The sequence below is a fragment of the Lissotriton helveticus genome, chromosome 3_2, assembly GCF_964261635.1.
Source record: "Lissotriton helveticus chromosome 3_2, aLisHel1.1, whole genome shotgun sequence".
Taxonomy (NCBI): domain Eukaryota; kingdom Metazoa; phylum Chordata; class Amphibia; order Caudata; family Salamandridae; genus Lissotriton; species Lissotriton helveticus.
Genome location: NC_136062.1, coordinates 283424449 through 283452281, shown reverse-complemented (window position 1 = coordinate 283452281; position 27833 = coordinate 283424449). Strand labels below are relative to the sequence as shown.

The following is a 27833-nucleotide window of genomic DNA, read 5'->3' as shown; positions in this document are numbered from 1 at the left end:
ACCACGGACACTTGCACGCACAGATCCTGATGACCCCTGTTGCCCTGCATTGCCAGCCAGTGGTGGGGTGCTAGCTGTGTGAACCTCCACCTCTTCTTCATCAGAGCTTTCAAGGATCCTGAGTGGTGGAACATCCTGCCTCCTTGGCCTCACATGCACAGGGGACCCTGAGGTTGGTGTTTCCGGAGGCTGTGTCCCAAACAGCAGGGGTGACAGTGGCTGTGCTGTGGTGTCTTCCTCCAATGCTGTGGGTGCCTGCGCTGTGGAAGAGTCCTCAGGGACAGTGCTGGGTCCTGACGTGTCAGTAGGCTTCTCCCTCGCAGCAGTTGCTGGTGCACTCGCCTCCCCTCCCTGAGCTGCACTGCGCGATGACTCTCCTGTGGGCAGACATGGACAATGGTCACCTGTGTGTCTTCATTACACTCATTCCTATCACACAATTTGCTACGCCTCAACTGCTTGTGTGTGGGGAGTGTGGCATGGCATGCTGAATTATGTGTTGGCTGCTTTGATGTATGTTCCTATGACTACGACTACCATGATGCACTGCAGGTGAGTACTGACATGTGTACTGGATTGTGATTCAGTCACCCACATTGTGGAAGGGGCCAGGGAATGGGTGGGCATTCATGTCTATGCATCTTACCTTTCTTTCTTGCAGCTCTGGCTGAGCTGTCAGCATCCCCAATCCTGTGTATACATTCCGGCTCCGTGGTGGATTCAACCAGCTGCTCCAGTTCAGTGAGGCTTGGTGCACAGCTCTTCCCTCCACCTGTGACTGAGGATTCTTTCCTCTGGGCTGCAATCTTCTTTTTGGTGATGATCCTCAGATCATACCACCTTTTTTTGATGTCTTCAATTTCACGATGTGTGACCCCTAGGGCATTAACTTTGCTCTGGATCGCCAGCCAGGTGTTTCTCTTGACAGACTCTGCTACTTGCAGGGACTGTCTCCCAAAAAGCTGGCTGTAATGCTGCACTACCTCCTCCACCAGCACCTGGAGCTCAGTAGTGCTGAATTTCAGCTTCCTTTTTCTGTCTCCTCCATCCTTCTGGCCTTCCTGGGATTCCAAGGTGATGCTCTGCTGAGTTCAGTGCAGCCTGCTCCTCTGTCTCCCCTCCAGCTCTCTCAACAGTTCTGAAGCTCTGCACCTGCATGGGTGTGGCCACCTCCAGGTACTGGGGTGTGGTACTTGCATCTGATTGGTTGATTCCTCAGTTGCTTTGTTGTGGGGTGTGGTGGGTGTCCCTGATTGGTTCACTGGTTCACATGTCTTCTATTCGAATTTTCGAGATTGGATTTAACCGATTCGGTAATTACCGAATCGGTAAATATCGATTCGGTAATCTCCGATTCGGTATCTCCCATTCATTCCTATGGGCCTGGAGGCCCATAAGGTTGAATGGGTGATACCGATTCGGAGATTGCCGAATCGGTGATTACCGATTCGGTATTTACTGAGTGTGGATTCCAAATGTTACTGAATCGGTATTTTTTACCGATTTTTTTGCTACATATGGTTCTCCGATTCATAAATACCGATTCGGTATGAATCGGTATTTAAGAACCGGTAAAAATAAGTTACCTACATTGGGCCCTAAGTAATCTAAAACATTTTTCTTTTCGTCCTAATGAGAAGTTATTGACAATATCGACATAGAGGACCGCCTGTTTCTCACTCTCTCATCCCAATCCCCCTCCCCTTGTTTTGACAAGTTGAGTATACACAGTTCCTGAAGTGTTTGCAGGTTTGGACTATATATGGGTTGGGTGGAATCATGCTGTTTCTGCAGTGAATCTGGACTCCTGACATCAGCCACCTGGATCGCAGGTTAGTCCCTTAACAAGCCTTGACATAGGCACTGGGATTTTGTTTTAATGACAATATCAGATCAACTAGAGCCTCCGGTGACTTATGGGAGAGCAAAAAGTGCAGAGCACCCAGAGAAGGTATATGAAGTCTGGCAATTTACTTCATTAAATGGAAGCAAGACCTCTGCCGTTCCTAGGAAACATTCCAAGCTTCCTGTCAGTTTGTTAGATTTTAATTCCACAGAAGCTAAAGTCAATTTCAAAGTTTTTGCCACCTTTTGAATGACGAATGAAGATGAAACCTCATCTGAGGCAGTGTTAGAGAGGTAAGAAAGCTCACAGACTGGTGAAGTTTCTAGGCCACTAGCGTTTTGCAAGTCCAAATAGAGGCCATCATCAGTATTGCAAGGTGGCACGAGGTGATCAGCCCCAGTCATCATCCTCCATCTGGCCATACTGCTTATCCACCATAGCCAAGGCATCTAAATCGGAACTGAAAATCTCCAAGCAGGAGACCATCTGGTCTCTTTGAAATTAGCCTTGACCTTCTCCTTTGATACACAAATAATACTTTCAAACTTGATACTTTTGACCATAGTCAGCTCTGCAGGCAGCTCCGGCTTCCAAGACGGCACTGAATAGGGCCCAATTTGCATGGCTTAGAGTCCCCAGAGTCATAAAGCCTGCAGGAATGGACTTTCCCATGCAGAATACTCAAAAGGGTAGCAAAGCCATCCACCATCATTATCCATAAGGTATAGACCTGTGCAGGGTCAGCCAAAGGGCTAGGAATCCCCAGTCTCAACTTCTTAGGTTCATAACACTACATGACCCGACCCTATTCCAAGAACAGATTCGATTGGATTCCAATGTGTCTAATAGCCCCCACAATTTTGTGGGCTATATTGGCAGTTATTCATATACTGTCTCCCACCATTAATCCCTGTTCAATTTGATGATCTGTTCCCTCCTTGTGCAACCTAACGTGTAGTGCAACACAACTATACACAAAGGAAAAGTGAAAAAATGTGTGAAAAGATATGGAGTGCCTCACGGAAGTAACACCATGGGAGTCCACTGGTAGGTTCTCACCAGGGGGCTCAGGTTCTCATCATAGCACCACCATATCAAAACAAAACAAAGATAATGTGCGAGTATAGTGAAAGAAATAGTGCGCCAGTAGTAAAGATACTGGTGCTGTGAGCGCTAGTGTAAATAAGATCTGACCCAAAATAAGGTGGACCTTGAAACTTCAGACCACGTTATTTAGAATTAAAAACGAGCTACACCTGCACTGGCTTTTCCTTTTTATTCACGGCCATGCGGTCGCTCACATTAAAGACACTCTGTTGCCTTCTAATTCCGTAGGCCCTCTACGGAGATAGAAGGCAACAGAGTGTCTTTTAGAGAGATCCACAGGTTCCGTTTTCGTGGTGTTTATGGCGCACAAACTAGCCTTTTTTCATATCTCTAAAGGAGTTTGTGGTTAAATAAAGCATATGATGAAATTTAGAGAGAGAGATTACGGTGCAGCAGTAAAAGCACTGCACATCATAAGATATCGCAGTTTGCAGGATAAAGGTGTCTCTTACACTGAGCATTACAAGTGGATTCAAGTGGATTTCAAGAACATTCCACATCTATTAAATTACAACACATCTCTCAGGGTACATGAATTCTGGCGCGCGGTGTTCCGTGAACTAGAAACCATCACTAGCGAGACCCTAGTTTTTGCTCCAATGCTTGCGATGCTGGGATATGATGCAGGGTGAGGTTAGACGGTTGGTGGCCATAGGTCTCTTACTGGTGAGAAGTTGAGTGGCTATGCACTGGGCTCGTGGCCCTCTCTCGACTTTGAAGGATTGGCATGCCGATATGACATACTGTAACATGCAATTGGACACATTTAGTGAGCTCCTACCACCACAGAGCCGCCCTAAAAACAACTGGGGACCATATCCGGCTTACATGGACGGTGTTGAGGCCACAGACTCAGGCGAAGAGGCTAGCGCCAGTGTGAGCCAAGGGTGATGGATGCTGTAGCTCTGTCCCATGCATCACCCCGTCCAATTTGAAATTATAGGCTACTGTGTGAACACCATAAGCAATTCATTGTAAAATAAAAATTTATTGAATCCCTGTGTCTCTGAAGAAGCCTGTATTGCCCATCTGTTTATGTCACTTCCTTGCACTTTATTACTTTGAATGTACTGTGGAACTTGCGATGGGCCTATCTACCCTGACAACTAATCTTGTAACGCCTTTCCTCTACTAGTTGTATGTGTGCATGTTTACAACCATGTCTATGAAGCTGTGCCAATTTAGATTGTATGGTTTTTGAAAACTGAACAATTAAATCTCCCCCCCAAAAAATGACAAAGACATCTCCATCCTTCACACATTAAACCCTAAAAGATCAAATACATTAATAAATTAATACAATGCAAACAGGACCTTGAAGCTGGGAGTTCCTTTACTCAAAACTTCAGCACAATCACATTAAAAATAAACTAAACTTTTTTTTTTTATCCTCACGCAGTCTTGCAGTGTTACTGGTGCTCTCCTCATTAAGTTTACACAACTTGTGCTCGTACTACATGAGGAGCTGAACTCACTTCTCTTTCCAACTCTACTCCATCTCCTTGTGCACTCTCTCTTGTCACCCTAAAGTCTGCTCATACTCCTTATCTACACTCCCTATCCGTCATCACCATCCTATAGCCTTACTCCACACTATCCTCTACACTCCTCATATTTCCATGTTAATTTTTCCTCTGATAAAGAGCAACCCTTCTTCTGTTTCTATAGGAACACTCAAACTTTGAAAGACCTTGTCCCACTCTTACAGGTTGACCTTCACACAATCATCCGTTTCCATCCACAGTTCTTCACCTTTTCTACTCACGTCACTTTCCATCCGTTAACAAAACTTCTCAACTAGTATGGAGTAAACTTCATTTTTGGGCCCCTGCACCTCATAACAGAGAAAGGTGATTTACCAGTTACACCATGATTGCAAGTGAACACAACCACATGACCCCGACAGCACCCTCCACATCTATTCAGCTTTCGACTGCTATCTCCAAAGTGACTAATCGATTTGCTCTCTTCAATGCACTATTTGATTGCGGATTGTACAATGAGGTGCTATTGTTTTTTTATTTCATTTGCCTCCAAAAATGTTGTTCTCTCCCTAGAACACAGTTGCGTACCATTATCTACATTGAAATGGCTTGGTGGAAAGATCTTATTCAAGACTCTAATGGTGTTTGAAGTTGTTATGTCTCGCATGAATTCTACATGAAGCTATCTACTATGAACATCACAAGTGCAAAATGTTTAGAATCAGGGAGATACCACACGGGCCCGGATCCTCAAAATGATGTATTGTGCCCCCTCCCACCTACAATCCCTTCTCACCTTCCCTACACACTCTGCATGTCTTAACTCTTTGTATAATTTCTTCATTCATTTTTTGCCAGCAAAAACTCACTTTTACACTTTTCAGGTTGTGAGACTGCCCGAAGTTCAAGGCACTCCACAACTCAGGCCACGCCTACCTGAACAGCCGCATCTCCTTCCACCAATTATCCAGACCCCTCCCATCCCATGCACACACAGAACCAGATCAGGAGGACAACTGTTGTCTTACATTGCTCCTAAATTGCAGAATGACCTCCATCCCCATATCAGAGTCTCCTCCTCTGTCCTTGTATTCCACAAGAAGCTGTAGACCTGGCTTCTCAATTAACCAACCTACCATAGGTAGGACCAGGCTCAAACAACTACTCAGCTCTAGGATACCTTTGTGGGTGACAGTGAGCTTTACAAATACACATAAGTGTCCCAAGTCAATTGATTATTCTCTGCCTTAGGCGCACTGGAGGGGCAAATCTCTCACCTCTCATTACAACATATTCCTTCCCAATCATAAGTCCCTCTTAATGAACAGTCTCACTTTCACTTCCAAACAACTGTCTCTGATCGGTCCATTTTTGATCAATTTCAGGACTGACTCCATGATCTTATCACCATCAGCTGACACTAACTCATATTTGGCCTTGACACTTACTTCATTCTGGATGTTGGCCACCATTTCTTTACACTTAATGGGATAAATCTCTCCCACATTTTCTACAGACAGTCTTGACAGGCAATTCTTCCAACTATGTATCCAATCAATGGTAGAACTATAATCCTGACGTTTTGCTGCCAATCTGGCTGGCCTATCTGACACTCTGATCGTTCCCCCACCCTTCACCCCACCGTTTGTTCCACTTTTTAAAAAATATATCTTTATTTAGTTTTCTTCATTTTCCAGCTCAAAATCAATAGTTATATAACATGTGCACTTGCACTGACGGATTATTTGACTTTTGACATACAGGGCGCAGAGCTCAAGGCACTTATCAACAAAGTTCCGGCCGTAAATTCATTTTCACTATAATTATTCTATCTATGTAATCTCAATATAAACTTCACAGATTTAATGCAGTTCATGAAGGTCATTCATCTGGTGGGCACCACAAATTCATAGAGAACACTTGCCCCAGTTCCAAGTCCTCTGGCAGCTTATCATCTCTTCTCTAAGTTTCATTTTTATTTCTTCAGCTAGACATCATTCTCTCACATCTCTTATCCACTCTTTTACATTAGGCAATTTGGGGCCTAACCAATGTATTTCCAATCACCTTTTAGAGTCTAAAATTAATAAACTTGCTTCTAATCTTACATTTTGACGAACTGGCTTCTGTACCAAGAAGGCATCTTTGCAGCGGCAACCCCGGTTCTACTCCTATGCCTTCCTATGTATGTCTCTTGCTTGTACCCAATATCCATTCATCTGTACATAGTCCCACGCCAAATGATAATATGTTGCCCCTAGCTCTTTAAATTTAGGACATTCCGCACTATTGGTTGAACCAAATTTGAGCAACGCCGCAAGTGATAAATAGGTTCTATGTATAGACTGAAACTGTATTAGCCTAAACATGATGTTGATCGATGCTGTGCATATCAGTGGAAGGTCCTCGTCCCACACTTTGTCTGTAAACTGATTACCACAGTCTGCTTCCCACATTTGCTGTGCATTTGTCTGATGTTTAGTCATCTCAGCACGAATGGCTGTATATATATATATTCTAGAAATAATTCCTCTCCAAATATCTAATTTTTCTAGCGGTTCAAGCATGTTTGAGCTGTGTGGTTCCACATATTCTTCTTACTATTGTACAAATTACACCGTAATGCAACAACTGTTCCGCCACCAAGTAAAAAAACATTTACTGCAGGCTCCAAGTCTTTAAGAACGCCTGCATCAATTGGGTCACTCGTCAGCATACACCTCACTTTTCATTTGCTCATATTCATTTATCTATTCTTGGAAATCCCGCACACTTTCCATATTGGGATCTATCTAACATGCATAAGAAAATAATTTACCACATTTTGCTAAAATAAAAAAAATCTAGGTATACGACATATGGGCTTTGCATGAGGTGTCTCTACAACCCTTACTCACATTAGACATTCTCACCATGCTGTCCGCCCTCCCCCGCAACTCCTGATCTTTGGTATGTCTGGGTATTGCCATGCTGCCATACTGTGTGAATGAGTTGATAGGAAATGTTACATAAGTCAAAGAGAATTACAAGGTATAGGGATCATGACATCCATACTACGTGGCTGTATATCTTAAGAATGGTTGGTCTGGAAAAGCACACATTTAGGATATAAAACAAACCACAGGGGTTGGGGTTGGCTTTATTAATAAGAATGTATTTCTACCCAAACCAACCCTTTTATTTAACAACATTAGGATAATGAAACAGTGGGGAAAAAACATCACTTTCTAACCTAGACGGTGCAGCTCTCATAAATACAATTCTGTGATCCGCATGGTACACATTCTCTGCAGCAGGTATGTTAACCCTGTGCGCTACTTTATGACGAGTCAAAACTGCCACTTGATAAAACTTCGTTCTCTCTCCAACACGAGTCTTAGCCATCAGCATTATCCTGACATTTTCATTATTACCTGATATGTAGTAGACGCACAAGGAACTCTCAGCAGCTGCTCTTAAACCAATAAGTTATTTTGTAACAGCACCTCACTACACCCAAACTCATTGCCGGTGCAGCTGCACCGGTCACACCGCCCTAAAACCAGCCCCGGGAGAGATGATATGTTTTAGGACATATGCCTAAAACATGCCTGGCCCACTTTCCTCTCTAGGCATCAAAAAAATACCTGTATCTAAGCAGTCTGTTTGATGGCTCATTTTCTCCAAATTCCAACATCCCTTCACCACACTGTGAGCTGCAGTAAAATTGACTTGTGTGTTATTAAAGCAAATGTCGGAGGCTCGGCAAGTTCACAACCGAGGAGGTGGGATGAAACAGTATCTAATCTTAAACCATGAATTCACCACAGAACAACATCAGTATTAAGATCCGATCGACGCTCTAATGTAAGAATTGGAAGGCGTTCCGGGATCAACCTTGGTCCATCATAATATTTCGGGTGTATAACCATAAAAGATACATACATATTCTTCCTTAGCAGTGGAGCCCATGATACAGTTAACACAACTAAAAGTAGATATTTAGTACACCAGGTTCAAATGGTCAAGTATCACATAATGAGAATTGTAAACACCGAGGAAATCGCTAAGATGCAGCATTTCTATGTGTGTACTCAATTAAAAATCAAGTAAAAAGGATAAAATAGGAATAAAGTGCGAGTGCAATAATGACTAACAATATCCCCAATTTGAAAAGATTTTGATAAAAACTTTGAGAAGAAAGTTAAAAACAGGATCCTAGGGATTAAAGAACCCTTGAGTCGTAAGACTTTTACTACAGCTAGTAGTAGGCACAGTGGACAGGAGCCTTTGACTAATGGCCCAGAACCGGCCAAGAAATTTTGCAATATTACATACAAAGGATGGTCTCATATCTTGGTCAATGTCGGTAAGACGGGTGAAATCCAAGGCCTATGCATGCCCTGTTACCTGAGCCTGACCAGTGGGTTACTGAGTACAAAGAGATGGTAGATAGAAAAACTGCTCAAAATCGTGCTAGGTGGAAAAGTGAGGAGATGATCTGGTTACAAACGAGGTAAGCACAGGCAGTAAGATCAACACCTGACCTGTGACGTAATCAGGTGCCGTGAAATGGAGAGTGGAAGTCAACAAATTGGGCAACCCCGTTGCCATGGAAAGGTACAGAGGTGTCTAAGCAAAATACATGTGAATTTTAACTGTGAAAACTGTGTGATTAGATGTCTGATCGCTTCGATTTGTGAAGAAACATAGGCAATGCCAATAGGCCTACCTTAAAAATGTTACCTCATGCATAAAACATGGACACACAAATGTGCACTTGTACATGTTGCACTTCAAACTATAATATGTCATGATGTGTCAAGTCATGACATCATGCTGCCACCATTGGAAGCAGCATACATTTCAAACTGAAAAATTAAACCATCTGTAAAATTCTTTGCAACAGCCAATGCCTGAAAAGGATTACCCCAAAGCACCTCTCTGTATTTTACATTATATGTTGTATAGTGTGTGCAGTTTGTGTTGTGTGGGCCAAACGTATTTTGGGGGTCCATGTTTGCAACAGTTTTCAATTTATACTCTTCAGTACCGTATCACACACACCTTAGCTGTAACATCAAGTGCACATACCTCATGTACCTCAATACCGTCTCATTCACTCCTCTTCACAACCCTGACACACAACCTTCAAAACACACTTCTCATCAGGGCCCTTGTGCACCTCATATTCAGCAAAACTACTTACGCCTCCCAAAGGCGAGACCTATTGGTTATGCCAATGCTTGTTGATTTTGCAAGGAAGAATAACATATTTTCAGCTCAAATCTCTGCATTTCCTTTTGACTGACTCAAATGACCTGCGCTGCTGCTTCTGTACTTGTGTAGTCCAGACATAACATTCTAGCACCATCTGCATACATTTTTCTCCCATGTAATTGTTCTCTCGGTACTCCTGGGAAGGGCTGGAGTAAGGCTTGCTATGGACTTGTTCAAATGAAAGTAAGTCTGACAGTCCTTCTGACTTAATTTGTATTAGCAACCCAGTCCTTTAAAATGAAGCTCCAAACACTCGCCCATAATCCCTACCAGCCTTATAATAATATTTAGTCGGGACCTCTCCACCGCATCTTCTGTTTGGCTATCCAATGTCTTCGTCCTGTTAAGTTGGTCATCCACTTTCTATTGAAGTGTCATCACCATCTGCTGCATGTCTGTCGCCTGCAGCTCCCTCTGTGCGACCTTCTCAGTTCTCACCAGATTTAAATTTACGGCCACATCATCTACTTTTACTTTCGGTGACACAATGGTATCCTGCACTGCCAGCATAAGGTCCTCTTAAGTGGGCTCAGTTAGACCCAGCTTCTGTTTTGCATCTGAGGGGGACGCTGAGGGAATTATTTTTGTATATTTATCTATATTCTACAGTTGGTAAGCACTCTCGTAGTCTCATCTTTCACCGTCCAACTTTGTTCTACAAATGTTTTCCAAATGACTGCCTCGAGCACCTTCAACTTTTATCTGCAGTGTTTCGGATTAGGCAAACCACCCCTCTGTGGTCCGTTAGTTAATAACTCACAGCTTTTTTTTTAATATAGTCATCTTCCCAGGTTATTGAATTATCGATGTCCCACTGTCCAGGCAAGCCTGCATCCTTTAACTATATCAATTTCTGAACTGTACCCAATCACCTAATCAGCAATCTCCGATCCACCTCCAAGCATTTTTGTGCAAAGCAGTATGCGTGAAAACACAAATGAAGAGGCAATGAAGGCAGTGGAAATCATGCTCCATTCAAGCTTATAAACCTACCCTGGCTGATACTGATGCACCAGTTATGGTCTAAACTGCACAAGATGATCCATAAAACAGTATGTATGTCAGTTCCAAGAAAAAGTAGTCGTGAACCAGTTTACGACTCTGAGCCGCTGGACAAAGTGATTTTTTCCCGATACAATAAGCAGCCAAATCCTATTTTTTTTTCCATTCATCTTTTTGAAGGATACTTCTAACCTTGACTTTACTCACCGACACCTGTACCACCAGGCTGTGGGGCATAGGGCGCCTCTCAGAAAATCGCGATCGCTGAGGACCAGTCTACGTAGCCAGAAGCAGTCCACTGACCAAAAGGCCCGAGCACAGCTTGGACCAAGTGGCCATAAGCATGTCTGTAAGAGCCTTGTTGAATGACAACGGTGGCTCTGAAGAAGTTAGACCTGGTTCAAGGATATCAATTAATAAAGCCTGTCGTGGTTTCAACAGTAGGCATTTGTGAATCAAGTTCTTTATCTGTCATTGGCTAAACTAATGCGAAAGAGGCACTTTCTTCCGTTGGTGGCCAGTTAGTGAGTCTATCCCAGACTCTGTGTTTGTATCTAGTCTACTGGCATTTTGTAAATCCAGATATAGCCCATCCTCGCTATAGTAAGGGTGGGGAGAGAAAGGGTGCCCTCCTCATCACCATCAGTGTTATAGGAAAGTTTTGCATACCCCGAACTGCATCAGTCAGATCCAAATAAGGCATCCAGCTTAGCCGAGGCAGAGGTTGAGAATCTGGTTGCAAATTGAGTATTTGCACCTTTGTGATCCTATAGCAAGACATAGGCCTGGAGCTGAGCTGAGAACGGCTTGGCGTGGGATACTGGCAACAGTATTGCTCTGTTCCAGAGCTGGCGTAGTCCGCATCAGCACTGGCATGAACCCTGGCGCTAAATGGAAGCACAAACCGGCATTGGCAATGGCACTGTTACCCTGGGGTCACCTGGTGAAGAGGGTGAATGTGCCGGCAGAAGTCCAACTGGAGCTCAAAGCGGCTGTATGGTGCCATAAAGGTGCATCAGAAGAATCTGCAGCAAAGCCTCCGTAAAGCCCTCAATTTGCTGCAGGGTCGACTATGGCTTGGGGAATTCGTGTCACGCTGGGATCAACTGGGGGAGCAGACTGGCCTCTGAAGGACCTTGTGGAGTATGACCCTTAGATTCCCCTCAATTCTGGGGTGGTACAAAGTCATCGCAGAGCCACATGTTTCCACCTAGAAGCGCAAAGTAGCACCACTGGGAAAACTCTCTGGATCCGGTCTGGTGCTTGGGGTTATTCTAAAGGTGAGAAATCTGCAGTAAGAAGCATACATTAGAATGAAGTTGTTTAATAAAAGTGACATCAATGCTCCATTCACCATGCCAACCTGATTTTCCATAACATGCACAATTTTAGTAGGTTTATAAGAGGAGTTGATACTCACAGTAACCAACTCTACCTACCTGAAAAAGCACCCAAAAACCACCTCCTTGAGCTCGCAGTTGGGCACCAGGCCTCCCTCCCAGTCTGCCATTGTGCACTATAAAGCTGATCGCCCTGAACACGTTTCCTGCTGAGGTTGAAGTCCTACTCCACAGCCTTCTCCCACAAAGAGTCCTACAGTGCTAGCGTGTGGGGGTCTGTAGTACTTTTATCAGTAGCACATTGCTTATGGTCTCCAGCACCTTCCTTGTGATGCATTCACAACACTGCAAAGTAAAGACCTTGCTTAGGAACTCGCCTTGAATATCGATCATACATACAGTGCTGTTTTTTTAGAGGGGTGGGAGTGGGGGCAGCGGTGTGGCATGGGTTGCCAGCGCCTGGGGCGTGAGGCAAGTATCCTTCCAGATTTCTTTTGCAATTTTGCGCCTCTAAGAATTTTGTGCCCAGGGCACCCGGCCGCCACTGTGGCCCCGCCCATGCTACGCCACTGGGTGGAAGCATGGGAGGGTGCCAAAACCCGTGAAAAGTGTGAGTGATGTCGTGTAAGAGTGCAACCAGCCACTTTTTCAAGCATATCATGATGATCCTACCGCCACAGGACTGGAGACTGTAAGAATCGCTAAATAGCTCAATAGGCGGGAAAGAACTTGTAAAATGTTTGCGAACAACAACATACTTGCTGGTTTGTCCATTTTAACTGCGTGTTGCACAGCCATCCTCTCGTTAATGCCAATTTGACTCGGCTGCATCAAGATTTAGTACTGCAGATTATATATTTTAGTAACTGACAGTAATAACGTTCAAGTGGGTGCACAGGTCGAGTTCCACTTAGCTGGATAAAAATGTTTTTGGATGGGGAACTAATTCTATGAAAATAGCTTGCCAAAAGTATCACTAACAAACAGCTTTCCGTAAGCAGGTGTTTTTAGAACTGCATTTACAGCTTTGAGTTGTAAGAGTTGCCTTCGATATAACCAGCAATGAGTCCGCATTTTCCATGTGTAATTCTGACTTCTGTCTTGGAAAGATAATACTTTACACAAATGTGAATTCCATGTGATGCATAAAATGTAAAATAGTCATAAATATATGTAATCCACTTGCCTGTAGTGATGCTTATTCGTCTGCACTGCAACTTAATGGAGGGCTGTGGGCATTCACACTGAGCTACCAGTTAAATGGTAAGAGAGACACTGTGCAAGCCAGAGTGTGACCGCAGTCCTAATTTATTGGGAATTCACAAATATGGTAGTGTAATGTTTCTACTTATCGTCCCTTATAACTAACAACTGAAAGTGCACCAAGTGCGAACGTGCATCAAATTGTGTAGAAATCGCGATGGTATTGGATTGGGATACAATTGAAAAACAATCTTACTGGAAATAAAAAAAAGTCAGGTAAAATAAAAAATAAATAATCTACACACATTTTCTAACCCTAGACGTGCACTAATGCACACATGTAGAGTTTGAAAAACAGCCATAAATTATTAAAGTACATGAATGCTATGCATGTAGGCCCTCAATTAGTATGCTACGCAGGCACATGCCATATACGTTTTCAAAACGCATGACATTATGATCACCAAGCTGTTTTAAGCAGATCATATATTGATTAGGGGAGAGAGTCTTCATGGAAAATCAGTTTAAGAAGCCTAGTTGCATTTACGAAATAGGTGGTAGTTTGGCTCCACATTTCTTAAACATAGCTGCAATTAATTATAACACTAACATAATATCAACCGTAATTTCAACAACAAAAAATAATACAACACTAAAACAGTCAAATGAATTAATAAACAGAACTATAAATAATACAGATGACAGAATAATGGAAATAAATGTGATATCAAAATAAATATTTTAATGAAATACATCAGTGCAACAAATTAGAGCATCACATTAACACATAATGAGTAACATATAAAATGATAAATAGTAAACAGTAACTGCAATAAAATATAACAAATATAAAATGAAATGCCAGTAACAAAAAAAATATTAACATAAAACAACAGTATTCATGAAATAAACACATTACAAGTATAATACATTACACATAAGGATGAAAAATGATTTCCAAAATCATAATCATAACATAATTGTTGTGGGTTACTGTCAACTCTATTTTGCATAAACCCATTACAAATAATTCAGTCAAAATAACACAATTGGAAATTCCCCCAAATAACGTATTAAATTAAAGCCATATTCTATTACATACATGACTTAAAGGACCCTGAGATTAGGTGTCGATGAGGTTAACTGCAAAGAGCCACGGTGATTCTAATGGCTGTACAGATTTAGGCATAAATGACTAGCTATCTTGTTCAAGGCCTCTACAGGATTTAAAATATTCTGAGTGTTTAATTCGTACAGACAGACAAGACAGGAATGAAAATAAACAGCCACTGCTGCCAGAACAGAGGAATCACTTCCAATGTCACCATGGCCAGCATGGTGTTGCAAAAAAAGGCAAGTAGAAGAGTGTCATTTATAAAAGTTTTTAACGAATGTGCGGCGAGATAGAGAGCAAGGATGGAAGTGTCCACAAATGAAAAGCATAGTCTCTACCTTCACTATCAGTCCCCCTATTATGATTTTAACACAAGTCACTGGTAAACATGTTATCCACAAAAGGCATGCTTGGGTGTGGACATTGAAAGACATTGCTCTCCTTAGTTCAATATTTCAGCCTCCTATAAGATTTGACAGAAGTAAAGGAAGTGCGACCCCTTACAGTGCTCAGGGCTGAGGAGTGTTAAGTTTTCAAGGAGAACTCGACTTGTAAGGACGGTTCTGATTGGAGGGTCTAATGAGGAATCTCGGATGTTGATGTTTTCTTCTTAAGAATGAGATTTTTGGAAGTACCTAAAAATCCTTAAGTTTATACTGTTACGGGCTTAATCTTGTTAGGAGACTGATAGTACAAGCCTAAAATATACCAGCCTCTAAAACCAGTGGGAAAACCAAAAGGTTATTCTCTAAGTAGCCCTTGGCTTCTACATCTTGCATAGTCAGCAATTCCAAGGCCTTCAAATGTTGCTTTGACATGAATAACCCATCCCAGAAAATACAAGCCATCACCCCTTTAAGAAAGCAAGCTACCTTTTCAGAAATTACAGACCAAGATGACAAAAAGCTTCAGTTTTAAGAGTGCTTGCTCCAAATTTAGCAATTTCCAAAGAAGATTTTCTGCAGGGTAAGATTTCCTGTTATTTTGAAACAGATTCTTAGTCTCCTTCAAAAGGTGACAAAAACAACATTCTATAGCTTATCGCTTTTTCTGGAAGCATTTACATACGTTACTATAGAAAGAGTGTACTTGTCATCAGACCTTTTCTTTTATACAGTTAATACGACTACTTCCAAGATTCCCCCAAAAATATAATTTTTTAAATGTACCTATGTGTCAGTAATTGGAGACCCTTTTTATCAACACAACTCTCAAAAACATGGTTTAAGGACGTGACCTTGATAGGATTCAACGCTCATGTGAGGACCTCCCACAGCTGGCCACAGGCACATCTGTTACAAATATGTTGGCATCCACAAGAGTACCCTTCAGATGAACCATCATGAGCCTTAAGGTTAGAGATCTCAACTTTACAAGGAGCCCTAGACATCCGAAAGGAAGGACTTATTTATTTCGGTTGACTTCTTTGACCAACAGCTTGCCAGGGTAAATGTACCGTGCTTTCAGTGATAGGAGGACAATATCTTAGAGGATGCGGTTTGTAAACTGGTTACAACAGAGATTACAGAATATCAATCCATTTCCTGAGTCTTCCATTTAAAACCACAGCTTCAGAAATTCTAACCTTTCATGCATGAGCAAAAATTCCAGTAATCAGAAACACTGGTAGTTAAAAATGTAATTAAGTGACAACAGATGCCATCATCACAAAGATTACAGTAAAATAAACTTTGAAAAATACACCAGCTACTACAAAGTCCTGGTGTTGGTGAGAATCAAAAAATTCAGGAATCCCAAGTAACAAACTCCAAATGCATGTTTAAATGAAAAACCTATATCTACTCGATTAACACAAGGTCAGTTAGTCTTAGGCGATGAGCTAACTCTGCCGTAGAGCTGTCAAACCATCTTCTGAAAATGCATCCACACTAGCACCCATAGGACTACAAAGGACTGGGCTGCAGAGAGCAACAGGACTCACTTGCAAGACACTGCAGTGCACGGCTATTGCAAAACCCAATAGTCCATTTCAATAATATTTGCTACTGGAAAAAGGAGTCTACCATCCACTATGGAATCTAGGCAAAAGGTCAGGTGACCAGATGAGGGCATTATAGTAGAGGAGCGACCCTATACTGACAATTTCGGTCACTAAATTGTTAATGAGCAGGACAATACTTGCTGGTAGATTGTGTAATATTAGAAATGATCAATACAGATAATGGAATTCACATTTTAATCCAGCTTATTTCTAGGGGTGTACACAATTTACCAAACTTCATTGAAAATGTTATATAAAACCAAATACTAAATGCAAATCTGGAATTTATCACTATATTTTAGGGGAAAATGCGTCCTAGTGTATTTTGCCAACACAGAAGCATTTCATACTAGAGAAAGAAATATCATAAAAAAACAAATGCTGCAAACAGCTACTTGCATTCTGTTCGGTTGTGTTGTTCCTGTTTGCCAGCAACAAGATTGCTAACCAAATGGACTCCAGCGTAATGAAAATTTGGCTCAGGCCTATTTATGTTATATCCTCTCTGTCATATCTTCTATTGTGACAGTGTTTTCAAAGTAATTCACAGTAATTCACATACTTCAATTTGAGAAACTTGAAACACGGAGAAAGCAGAAATATGTTCATTATTCTTTCGTGATGATTGCTGCCTGTAAAGAATGCTGCACTTAAAACAAATGTATTTTAAAACTTGCCAATTGTAAAAGTAACCCAACAAAAAATCAAGGAGAAAAGGTCCCTCCAATAAGACCGGATACTACTCAAAACAGAATGTTGAGACGGTCAATGGACTTGGTGCATCCGGCGAAATTAGCAAGAACTGCTACATAGAAGTTTACCGCTTGCTCTTGGCAGATTTGGGTCAGTCTCTCCAAATGCTCTTCCTGAATGGCCTTTCCCTTCTCGTACTGCTGAATAACCATTTCCATCTCAACTTTCACTGGGAACACATAGGCTGAAAAATTGAAACAGTACAGGGGTGTGATATAATTTTAAGGGCAATATTCAACCACAAACACCACCAGTTTCCTTTTTTTTTAAACAAAGAATTCATAACAAAGAAGGCAATAATACAAAGTATAGCAGCCCCTCCCACCCTCCCCCAACCCCCTGGGACTGAGAAAGTCCGGCGAGTGCCAATTCTTTAAAAACCAATAATAATACATTATGTTTGAGCAAGAGTATCACAAGTCGGAAGATCCGTGTAAAATGTATAGTGCAACAACAAACAGTTGGGCAGTAATAAATATTCAATAGAGCTAAACATGAAGAAAAGTGACCAGTGCGACAGTACATCATTAAATAAAGCACCACAAAATATTATATAGCACAGAGTTAAGTGCACATACTTCGCTGAGATAGTAAAGTGGCCGATGCGAGCAATTCATCTTTAAATATACCAAATTATTTTATAGAAATAAGTAAGCAGCTACGCCAAAACTTGTATGTGTATGATTCCCTAAACGATAGAGTAACTGGTACAACAATTCATCATAATAGTCTACTAAAAAAACAGATTTAGTACAAGACACCGAATAGTTGATAAGCCAGAGTGACAAAACACCCAGACCCCCTTCTCTAAAGAGAGTTTGAATAAAATGTTCTAATTTGGGTGAGATGCAAGGCTTAAACACTTGCCCCGCTAAATTACGATTTGGCAGATTAAGCCAACAAGAGAGAGGCTCCCAAATGACAACCCCTTTTTTTTTTTTGCTCAGCTACCCTTTTTTGAGTAGATTGCCTTTTCAAGAGAAAAAAATCGAATAGAACTGGGCCAGCAAGTGCGTGAACAATGGGGGATTAGGGTCTATCCAGGCAGTCACTATGCATATTTAGTCAAAGGGGAAATCCCTGGAGTCAACTAGTCTACTAATCACAATAGGCCTTTCTTGTTGTCGAAAGAAAGGTCACAGTATGCCATGGGTATTCGGACAAACATAAAAATAGGTTTCCACAAAGAAATAGTCTTGTTTACAATCTAGATTTATTAAAATTACATATGAATAAACAATGAAAACAAGATAAAATCATACAATTCTTCCGAAACAATTAAAATCCACGATTAAGTATCTTGGAGGGATAAAACTAATTATTCAACAGTGTTACACAAACACTTAATCGTGGATTTTAATTGTTTCGGAAGAATTGTATGATTTTATCTTGTTTTCATTGTTTATTCATATGTAATTTTAATAAATCTAGATTGTAAACAAGACTATTTCTTTGTGGAAACCTATTTTTATGTTTGTCCGAATACCCATGGCATACTGTGACCTTTCTTTCGACAACAAGAAAGGCCTATTGTGATTAGTAGACTAGTTGACTCCAGGGATTTCCCCTTTGACTAACTGTCTTCCTACCCTGTTCCCTGGTGAAAGTGGGGTACCCTCTCCTTTTTGAAACCAGTCACTATGCATAACCTGTAGGCTGCCATGGCAACAAAGATTAGGGCCCCCGTTCTTTCTGTTTATCAAGTACTGAATTCCAAGCAAGATGGTAATGGGGATTAAAAGTACGTTTTGGGATAAAACCCGACCTAAGAAAGCTTGTATCTTATTTAGTAATGGCCCCAGCTCCACACAGGTAGCAAACATGTTGATTGAGTCAGCGCTGAAATCTGCACAGTGCCGACAGTGTGTACACTTACCAGTCCCCCATTTCGCTATCCAGCACGGTGTGATATGTAAAAAAAAAAAAAAAGAGGTTTTGTAGAACTGTGCCTGAAGACTGGCAGATAACAAATCATTTTGGGAAGATTGTAGTGCGAGGCAGAAAACATTGTTAATTATATTCAGTTTTTGCTGCCACTTAATTGAGACTTTAGTCAGATCGTCAGGCATTAAACTAGTAAGGAATTCATAGATTACGTCAATTCGTGAGGGGGGGTAGTTACGCAAAGTTTTCCAATTAGTTTACATTTAGCGAAGCCAGAAGGTCCCCCAGTCTTACGTAAGAAGAAAGACTTGATTGCATGGTATTTAAAGGTGTCCCTATTGTTCAGGTTAAAGAGGGATTGGAGTTCCTCAAAGGACAAAACCCCTTTGGACGAGCAAACGCCCTCTAATTTCTTTACCCCCTTATCTGCCCAATTTTGAAAATAAGAAGGTCTAAAGATATCCGATAAATTGGGATTATTCTGGATGGGAGTGTAAAAATTCAATCTACCAATTCCTAGATTTCTACGTACAGCGGAGAAAACCTTGTAAACTCCTATAAGGGTCTTAAATTTGACCCTTCTATATTATCCAAATTCCAGCTGACGCCACAAATGACCCCAGGCATCGGGGCCAAGTAAAAGTTCGAAGGGTGAGGGCCGACCTGAAGTAGGAGTTGGGGGTGAATCTTGCATCAGTAAAGGACAGGATTGCAGAACGGTAGCCCAATAGTATATTTTTAAGATGGGTAAAGCCCAACCCCCTTTTTCCCGGGGTAAAGACAGAAATTTGTATGGCCTCCTAGGTTGAGAGAATGCCCACACAAACTGAGAAAACAACCTATCAAATTTTAAAAGCCTTGCCTTATTAAACTCTAGAGGAATGGCTCCAAAAAAGTACAACATTCTGGGGTAAAAAAACATTTTAAGCACTTTGCAGCGGCTAACGATAGAAAGGTGTAGATTATTAAGGCGGCTCAATGCTCTGACACAATAGGAGCCATATTCTGGCCAACAATTAGGTCAGTATAAGCCGAGATGTCTACCCCTAGATATTTAGCTTTTGCAACAACTCTTTTCTCATTCCAGGTGACATATTTATCATAATTTGGGTTTTTCCTTTGTTCAGTTTATACCCCAATAAAGCACCAAATAAATGAGCCTCCACCTCGATTGCAGGGATGGCTTTCTCAGGATCTGGTGTAACCAAAGTTAAATCATCGGCGTAGGCCATGATTTTAGTTACTAGGCCGAATCTACTAACTGCCGGTATAGCCTGATTTTCTTCAAGTTTTTCATTAAATGGGTCAATGTACATGGCAATGAGTAGTGGAGAGCAGGGACATCCTTGTCGGGTCCCCCACGTTATCTTTATTTGCTCCGTCAATGACTCCTTAATAGACACCCTAGCAATAGGAGTAAGGTATAACGCCTTAATGGCCTAGATGGCTTTAGGCACAAAGTTCATTCTCTGCATAACGCTCCAGAGAAAATTCCAGGAGACCCGATCGAATGCTTTTTCAGCATCGCGTATTACAACCGTCGCGTCCCCGGAAATCTGTTCAGCGTCAAGCAGAGTAATGACCCTCCGAATATGCTCAGTGGTGCCCTTGGCGGGTATAAACTCGCGCTGACACCTGAAAACAAGACTTTAAATTTTAGCAGAGAGTCTGGGGGCAAATATTTTGGCGTATATCTTTGAGTCACCGTTGATAAGGGTGACTGGGTGGTACAACCCCATTTCTATTGGCGATTTGTCTTTTTTAAGACAATAATCTTAGCTATGGACCACGATTGAGGGGAGGTTGCGCCATTGAAAATTTGCGTCACTACAGTATTAAAAATATCTTTGATTTGGCAGAGAGAAACCTTATAAAATTCAACTGGAATGCAGTTGAGCCCGGCCGCTTTCCCGTCGGGTAGATTAGTCAAAGCCATAGCAATTTCATCCCATGTGGGGGGAACCTCAAGTTGTTCCCGCTCCTCTCTACTGAGGAGTGAGAACAAAATTGGGTCAAGTGGTTATTAAGAGAAGATTGCCCCTCTACTTGAGATCCAGCATCTTCCTCAGAATTTAAGCACTGATAGTATTCGCAGAAGGCTGTGCGAATGCCTTCCGGATTGCTGGTAACGGCCCCAGAGGAAGTTCTAATATTGTGAATTTCATTAATGGTGGTCTGTTGCCTGGTTCTCATTGCCAGCTGGTGGCCAATCTTTTCGCTGCACTCATATGCTTTTTCACGCGCGACAGCCCACTTGGAAGCGACTTTCTCTGCCAAAATCAAACAGATCTCGGCCCTGAATGCAGCCACTGCCAGTTGTGCTGAATGTATCTCCCCCTGATAAGGTTTTCCTCAGCTTTCGCTAATTTTGAGAGCAACTCCACCAGATGAGCCTTCTCCTGCTTATTTTTACTCAGTGAGAATTGTAAAGTTTCACCCCGAACACAAGCTTTTAACGTGTCCCAAACTACCATCACGGGAGCAGAGCCAAGGTTAATATCTAGAAAAGTCTGAATCCACGGTTTCATATAATTCTGATAGCCCTCATCTAACAGGAGTGCTCGCTCAAAGCTCCAGGATGAGATTTCCTTGCAGGTAATCAGACCCCGGTTATTAAAGCTTAAGTGGTTATGATCTGATAAAATGCGGGGAAGAATATAAATTTCACTGTTATGGATTAGAGAGGAAGAGACCAGAAAAAAGTCCAGGCATGCGAAAGATTGATGGGGAGCAGGGAAAAATATGTAGCGTGGCTGGGTTGGATTTAAGTAAGACCAAGCATCCACAAGCCCATGTATATGTAAACGTTTTTTAAGGGCTTGTAGCACCTTGGGTTTACTGGTAGCCGACCCTAATTGCAAGTTCGAGCCCCAGTTGCAGGGTAGATTGATGTTAATGTCCTGCATATAATGACAGGGAGGGGCCAGGGTGCTAGTTCAACAGAGACCCAGTCTATCACGCCTGGAGCATCCAGGACGCTCCCGCATATATAGCATTGGGTGAAAGAATAGGCAGGAGTTAGAACACACTCTGCAAGCACCCATCTTCCTTAGGGATCAGATTTAACTCGGGTAGGTCGACGTAAGCAATTATGGCGTGCTAAGATGACGACACCCCTCGTACGTGTCCCTTGCGAAGTTCCCCCAATAACGTTGTATCCCAGAGTATTTAAAAGATGTAACGGAGAGCCTTCTATGTGTGTTTCTTGGAGGCAGACAACGTTAGCCCCCATAAACCGTAAAGTCAGAGCTACCTTCTGCCTTTTTAGATTGTCATTCAGCCCGCAGATGTTCAGAGAAACAATTTTAAGATTGGTTGTACTCAAAGTTTTACAAGAAATAAATCCCAACAATAAAGCTCTGCAGGTGATTGTGTGCCACATACATATAAAAAGTCCCTGATGTGTTCTCAAAACATTTAAGCAAAAAAACCAAAATCAGCCAACAGGTAAGTGCCAATAACCCCGACCTCCTGAGTTAAAATTAAGACACAATAAAGGCTGCCCAACATGATCAGTTGAATAACCCTTATCAGACTGTAATACATTCTAGGTATACTTTTAGCGCAGAATTGCTAATGAAAGTTAAACATCTGGCACATAAATAAAGCAAAAACGTTTTTAAGCTCATCCCCCCACCCCTTATCCCCATCCACCTCCTACCCCTACTCTTACCCCCAAAACCCCCCTCCCACCCCAAAAGTGAAACACCACCAGTTTCCAATGAGAACATGTATGCCATGTGGGATTGCTTTGTTTCCTTGAGCCTAAGTAGGTTGAGGGAACAATACAACAGGGAGAGGGTGAAGTAGGGCTTAACTTCCTTAGACTCTTCTACTGACTTCTCGAGTGGAAACATATGGCATAGGTTGCAACAAAGTCCTCTACAAGGTAACACACCCCGTCGTACACCTTCAGTGAATGTAAGCATTCTTTTATACGACCATCGCATTACCAAACACCACACAATGTGCTGGTACCATGTTCACTTGATGTTATTCAAAGTGCATACTATTTAAGGATAGACATCGAAGATCAGCAACATCATATTTCATACTGTCCCCATTGCTACTACAGGATGCAAACGTCAAACAGGACGCACTAGACAGAACATATACTCTATACAGCTCAAGTATGCCATTTTGTAGCCGATTATCACATGACTCAGAAAGCACTAACGACTCTGAAACAGAAGACATTAAAAAAACTAGCTTGCATACATTTAACACAGCATAATCTTGGCATAAAGTTGGATATCATTGTTTTCAAAACAGCAATTCCTGCAATACACTAACACCCAACAGAACACTGTACAGAGCTCCTAACATACATCAAAAACCACAACCCATATATGTTATAATGGCACCTGGATAAAATTAACCATCAAGGAAAAACAAATAAACACATCCCCTCATTTACAGCTGTCAGTCAATTGGCATTTCAATCTACTGATAAGCTACATAAGCAATTAACAGTGCACTGCAACCTTCACAATTAAATATGCAAATCACACAGCCATGGCTAAATTAATAGGAAATTACCGCCTGAGAATAGGAACACAATATGATGTGCTTAACAAATCACAATGCAAATTAGACTCTGCTCTACTACTTTAACTCAAACCATGTGGTGGGTTTTTGTACTACCGAACGTGCTATAAAGCCGACTAGTAACAGAATGTACCCTATGCACATGGCAATAGCATAACTCAGAACTTGTGACCACTTGAACCCCGGAAAAATATTGTTAATGTCTGGATGGTTGTACCTAATGTGTCAAAGCACATTTTCACTTGTATTTGATATTAAGTGTTGGTGTATTTTAGACTCTAGGGACTGCTAATCAGCAAGTCTTCCGACCCTTGAAAATGGTGACAGATTGGCTTATTCTAACTGATTAATTGAACTTTTAAGTAAAGTTAAATTAAAATAGTGCAGGAAACGTGGTATAAAAGTTAAATCTCACATGTGAACCGTTCACATTTACATCACCCATTCAGTGACTGTAAAACCATTACTTCAGATCTGCTATTGCAGCTCTGAGCTGCTATGAACTATGCTGCCACAGCACCATTTCAAAAGAAACCCTTTTTAACATGTTTAATACCTACTTTTGACATTAGCTATCACCCCTACCTATTGTCTCCAAGCCCACAGTGACTGGGTGTATAATGTGCAAAAATGTGACATGCCTCATATATGGAAGCAAACCAGATGGGGGAGGCGGGAAGGAGGATTGGTGTTGTTTAATGTTTTCACTGAGTTTGTTGGCCACTTGTATGCAATAGATACACGGTACTGAGTTTGTACTAAAATATAAAAATCTCATAATGGCTTGCAGCTCCTATCCGGATTGTAACTTGTATGCTTGGAGATGTTTATGTCACTCTGCACCCTAAAGGGTTAATTGTGTACCGGTTGTATCAAGAATTGTATGAGGAGTTGCGCATTGAGAAAATTGCTTTGAGCTTTTTCAAGTAAAGTTCGAGGCTACTGCAGGATTGCCAAAATCAAATATCCAACGTAGTTGAGCTTTATCAACTTCAGTATACTGACTTGCCCCACTGTAGGGCTCTGGGAAGGTAACATTATTGAAAAGCTTCCCTGCTCTATTGCAGTCGGCCTGAAATTAGGACTAGTAAATGTATGCCACATCCTTAGACATTATCTAAACATTCATACCTCAAGTTCCCCTTACTTGAAGTTTTCATTTTGGTCTTATTTGAATCCCCACATTTTACCCTTTGTAACCAGACTGGTTTGGTGATTGAACTGTTTTGAATTTGGACGTTGCCAGTGTTATGGTGCTCACTAAATACTGGACTCACACAGACCACTGCCTACTCTTAAATAAATGAAACTTTAAGGTGTTATTCTTTTATTTTTAAACGTATCCCATGTTCCTTTAAGGAAAATGGGCTGCAGTAACAAAAAATAGATTGAATAAAACCAGCTTTCCCTTGAGGAAAATGGGCTGCATTAACAAAAACAAAACTGCCTTATTATAAAGAAATTACAGACATGGTGGTCTGCTGACCTCAGCAGGCCACTATCCCTGTGATGGCTGTGATTCCTAATGGGTGTCAAAACTGCGACCTACCTCATTAATTATAATGAGGTAGGTCCATTTGCGATCCACAAGAAATCTCTAAATGAAACTCAATGAGTTTCATACATTAGAAAGGAATGTTTCTTACCAGTAATCCCAGTTCGCTCTCAGGGAAATCTTCATTGAAGTCATAAGCACTGAATAGACACATCCACATGTGGGGAACCCGGGGCACTTTTTCATAATATGCCTTCTCAAGTGTAGATGTTTAACGTTATACTTGGGGAGAACACATGAATCTCTTTCACAACCCCTTTTTAAAAGGAGAAAGACAAAGGACAAGAGGACAGTGTAGCCTTATAGGCTGCCATTATGTGAAAGCAAGAGCAACGTCTGGACCTTTAAGGGCCTAGAACCCACTTTTTTTTTTTTTTACGAGATGTGGCAGCATCACATAGGTCTAATAATTGCCGCAGTCACCTCCACTGTGGAAGCTGGAGGGTTGCTTATAACTTCAATGCAGTTTCCCCCAAGAGAGATCTAGGTACAGGTAAAAACCCATTCTTTCTCTCTCATGGGATTTCCATTGATAGTCATAAGCACTGAATGAAATATCAAACTCATCACCACCAAGAGCGATGGAAAAGATAAAAGGAACAATCAATCGGCCAAATCAAGCAAACACATTTCTTAGGGAAGCCTGTTTACTTGAACATCTGTTTTAGCATCTGTGTTTGGTAAATATGTGAACAGATCTTCATGTAGCTGATTGACAAGTTTCAGCTATCGATACATTTCTCGTTAAAGCAGCAGTAGCCACTTTCCTTCTAGTCGAGTGTGCTTTAGGTCTCCTGAACAAAACCATATTTGCTTTCTGACAGAATGCAAGATAATATCCATCAGGTTATGGACTTTTTGGACGCGACTAGACCTGTATGGACTGGGCCATAATTCACTAACAATTGGCCTGACGTGTTGATATCTTTTGTTTTGTTCAGATAAAACTTTAAGATTCGCCTGAGGTCTAGAGAATGGAGAGTCCTTTCAGCAAGTGTGGAAGGGTGTTTAAAGAAAGTAGGTAAGGAAATGGTTTGATTAACATTAAAGTCCAAAATGACTTTAGGTAGGATCTGGATGAGTCCTCATAATCACCTTACTGGAATGAAAAATGGTGTATGGTTTGTGAGAACATAACTCTTGGATTTTGCTAACCCTACCTGCTGATGGGAACGCTATCAGGAAAGCAGTTTTCCAAAAGGAGTCTGCATGAGGCGTGAGAAGACTATATTAAGCTCCCAAGGAGGATATGGATGCCTAATAGAAGGGGAAACCTTTTTCAACCGTAAATTTGTTTTTTTGATAATGGGGTTTTTGAAAAAAGAAGTTTGTGTGAGACATTTTCTGTAAGCAGTAATTGCAACCAAATTAACTTTTATGGAAGAGAATTGAAAGCCAGATATGGCCAAATGAAGTAAGTATGGAAGAATCACATCTGCTTGGCAGGTTGTTGGGATTCACGTTATTGTTAGAACACCAAATGCAAAATCTCTACCATCTGAATAAATAAGCTGAACATGCTGACAGTCGTCTAGCCTTCCTGAGAATGTTCATATGCTCATGCTTAACTAGCTCAGGAGCCATGCTGTCAAACTCCAGGAGGAGACACTGGAGTGAACCATCTGGCCTGCGAATTTCGTCAAGATCTGGTCTGCGCAGCAGCTTCAGATGTGAATACTCAGAACTATTGAGAAGGTCAGTGAACCACCAATGACATGGTTACTCTGGAGCAATCAGGATCATTCTGACCATCGAGTAAGACAATTTGATGAGAACTGACAGGATCAGCAGGAACGGAGGAAAGCCATAGAGAAATTGGCCGGACCAGGCGATCCATAGGGCATTCCCCAGTGTTCCTGTTTGGAAGAACCTCGAGGCGAAGCCTGGGCACTTTTTGTTTTCTGCGGTGGCGAATAAGTCGATGAGCAGAGCGCTCCACATTCTGAAAATGTTTTGTACGATGTTGTTTTGAAGGATGCATTTATGGTTTTCTTGAAGGGGTTTGCTTAGGGAGTCTGCTTGAACATTTTGAACACCTGAGAGAGGAGTTCAGTGATCTGAATGTCGCTGGCTATCAAGCACTTCCAAATTGTCCGGGCCACGTGAGATACATGTCTGGACGTCATTCCCTCCAGCTTGTTGAGGTAGAATATAGTTTTTTTTTATCGTATTGTATTGCAATTTTCTGAAACAAAGGAACAGCCTTCCATTTCATTTCAAATTTAGCTGTATAAACAGGCCGGACAAAAATAATCTCAGTCAATACAGTACAGTCAGAAATATTTGTACATAGTCCATTACCAGTGTTACAAAGTCCAATTGATATCCGGGCCAGTTGAGTATTGATAAGATAATAATGAAAGAACGAGAAAACTAATTTAAAACAACCCATCCCTCCACCCCCACCCCCACCCGCACTGCAACCTGCCATCGAGAAGCCACACATGTGCAAATCAGCAGTGGAATAAGTTCAAATACTTTATATCACTAGAATCCAGTTGCGGGCAAGCGCATGTCGTCTATATATATTGTATATATATTGTTCAGGGTCTGACGAATTTCAGAGATTGATTGGGCCAGCCATGCCTAATAGTAGGCAGCAGCACTGAGTCATCCTCCTCCCAGGACCTAAACTGTTCCAGGAGATCATCCCACACCATGGCTATCCATCATTTACAGAGACTACGGTAATACTCCCTATGTAAGGCGTAGCTTTCAACAGTGCCCCAGCGTAGA

The 27833-nt window shown here is 41.6% G+C and overlaps 1 protein-coding gene across 5 annotated transcripts in view; it reads right to left on the bottom strand.

The window, feature by feature from the left end:
• The window catches only part of TMEM266 (transmembrane protein 266), a 795378-nt gene that overhangs the window by 299800 nt on the left and 467745 nt on the right, over positions 1 to 27833 (bottom strand). For all 5 annotated transcript variants that reach the window (XM_078685229.1, XM_078685230.1, XM_078685231.1 and 2 more), the window contains one exon: positions 17179 to 17294. In XM_078685229.1, the coding sequence (XP_078541355.1) occupies positions 17179 to 17294 (116 nt within the window). The remainder of the gene's footprint in view (positions 1 to 17178; positions 17295 to 27833) is intronic.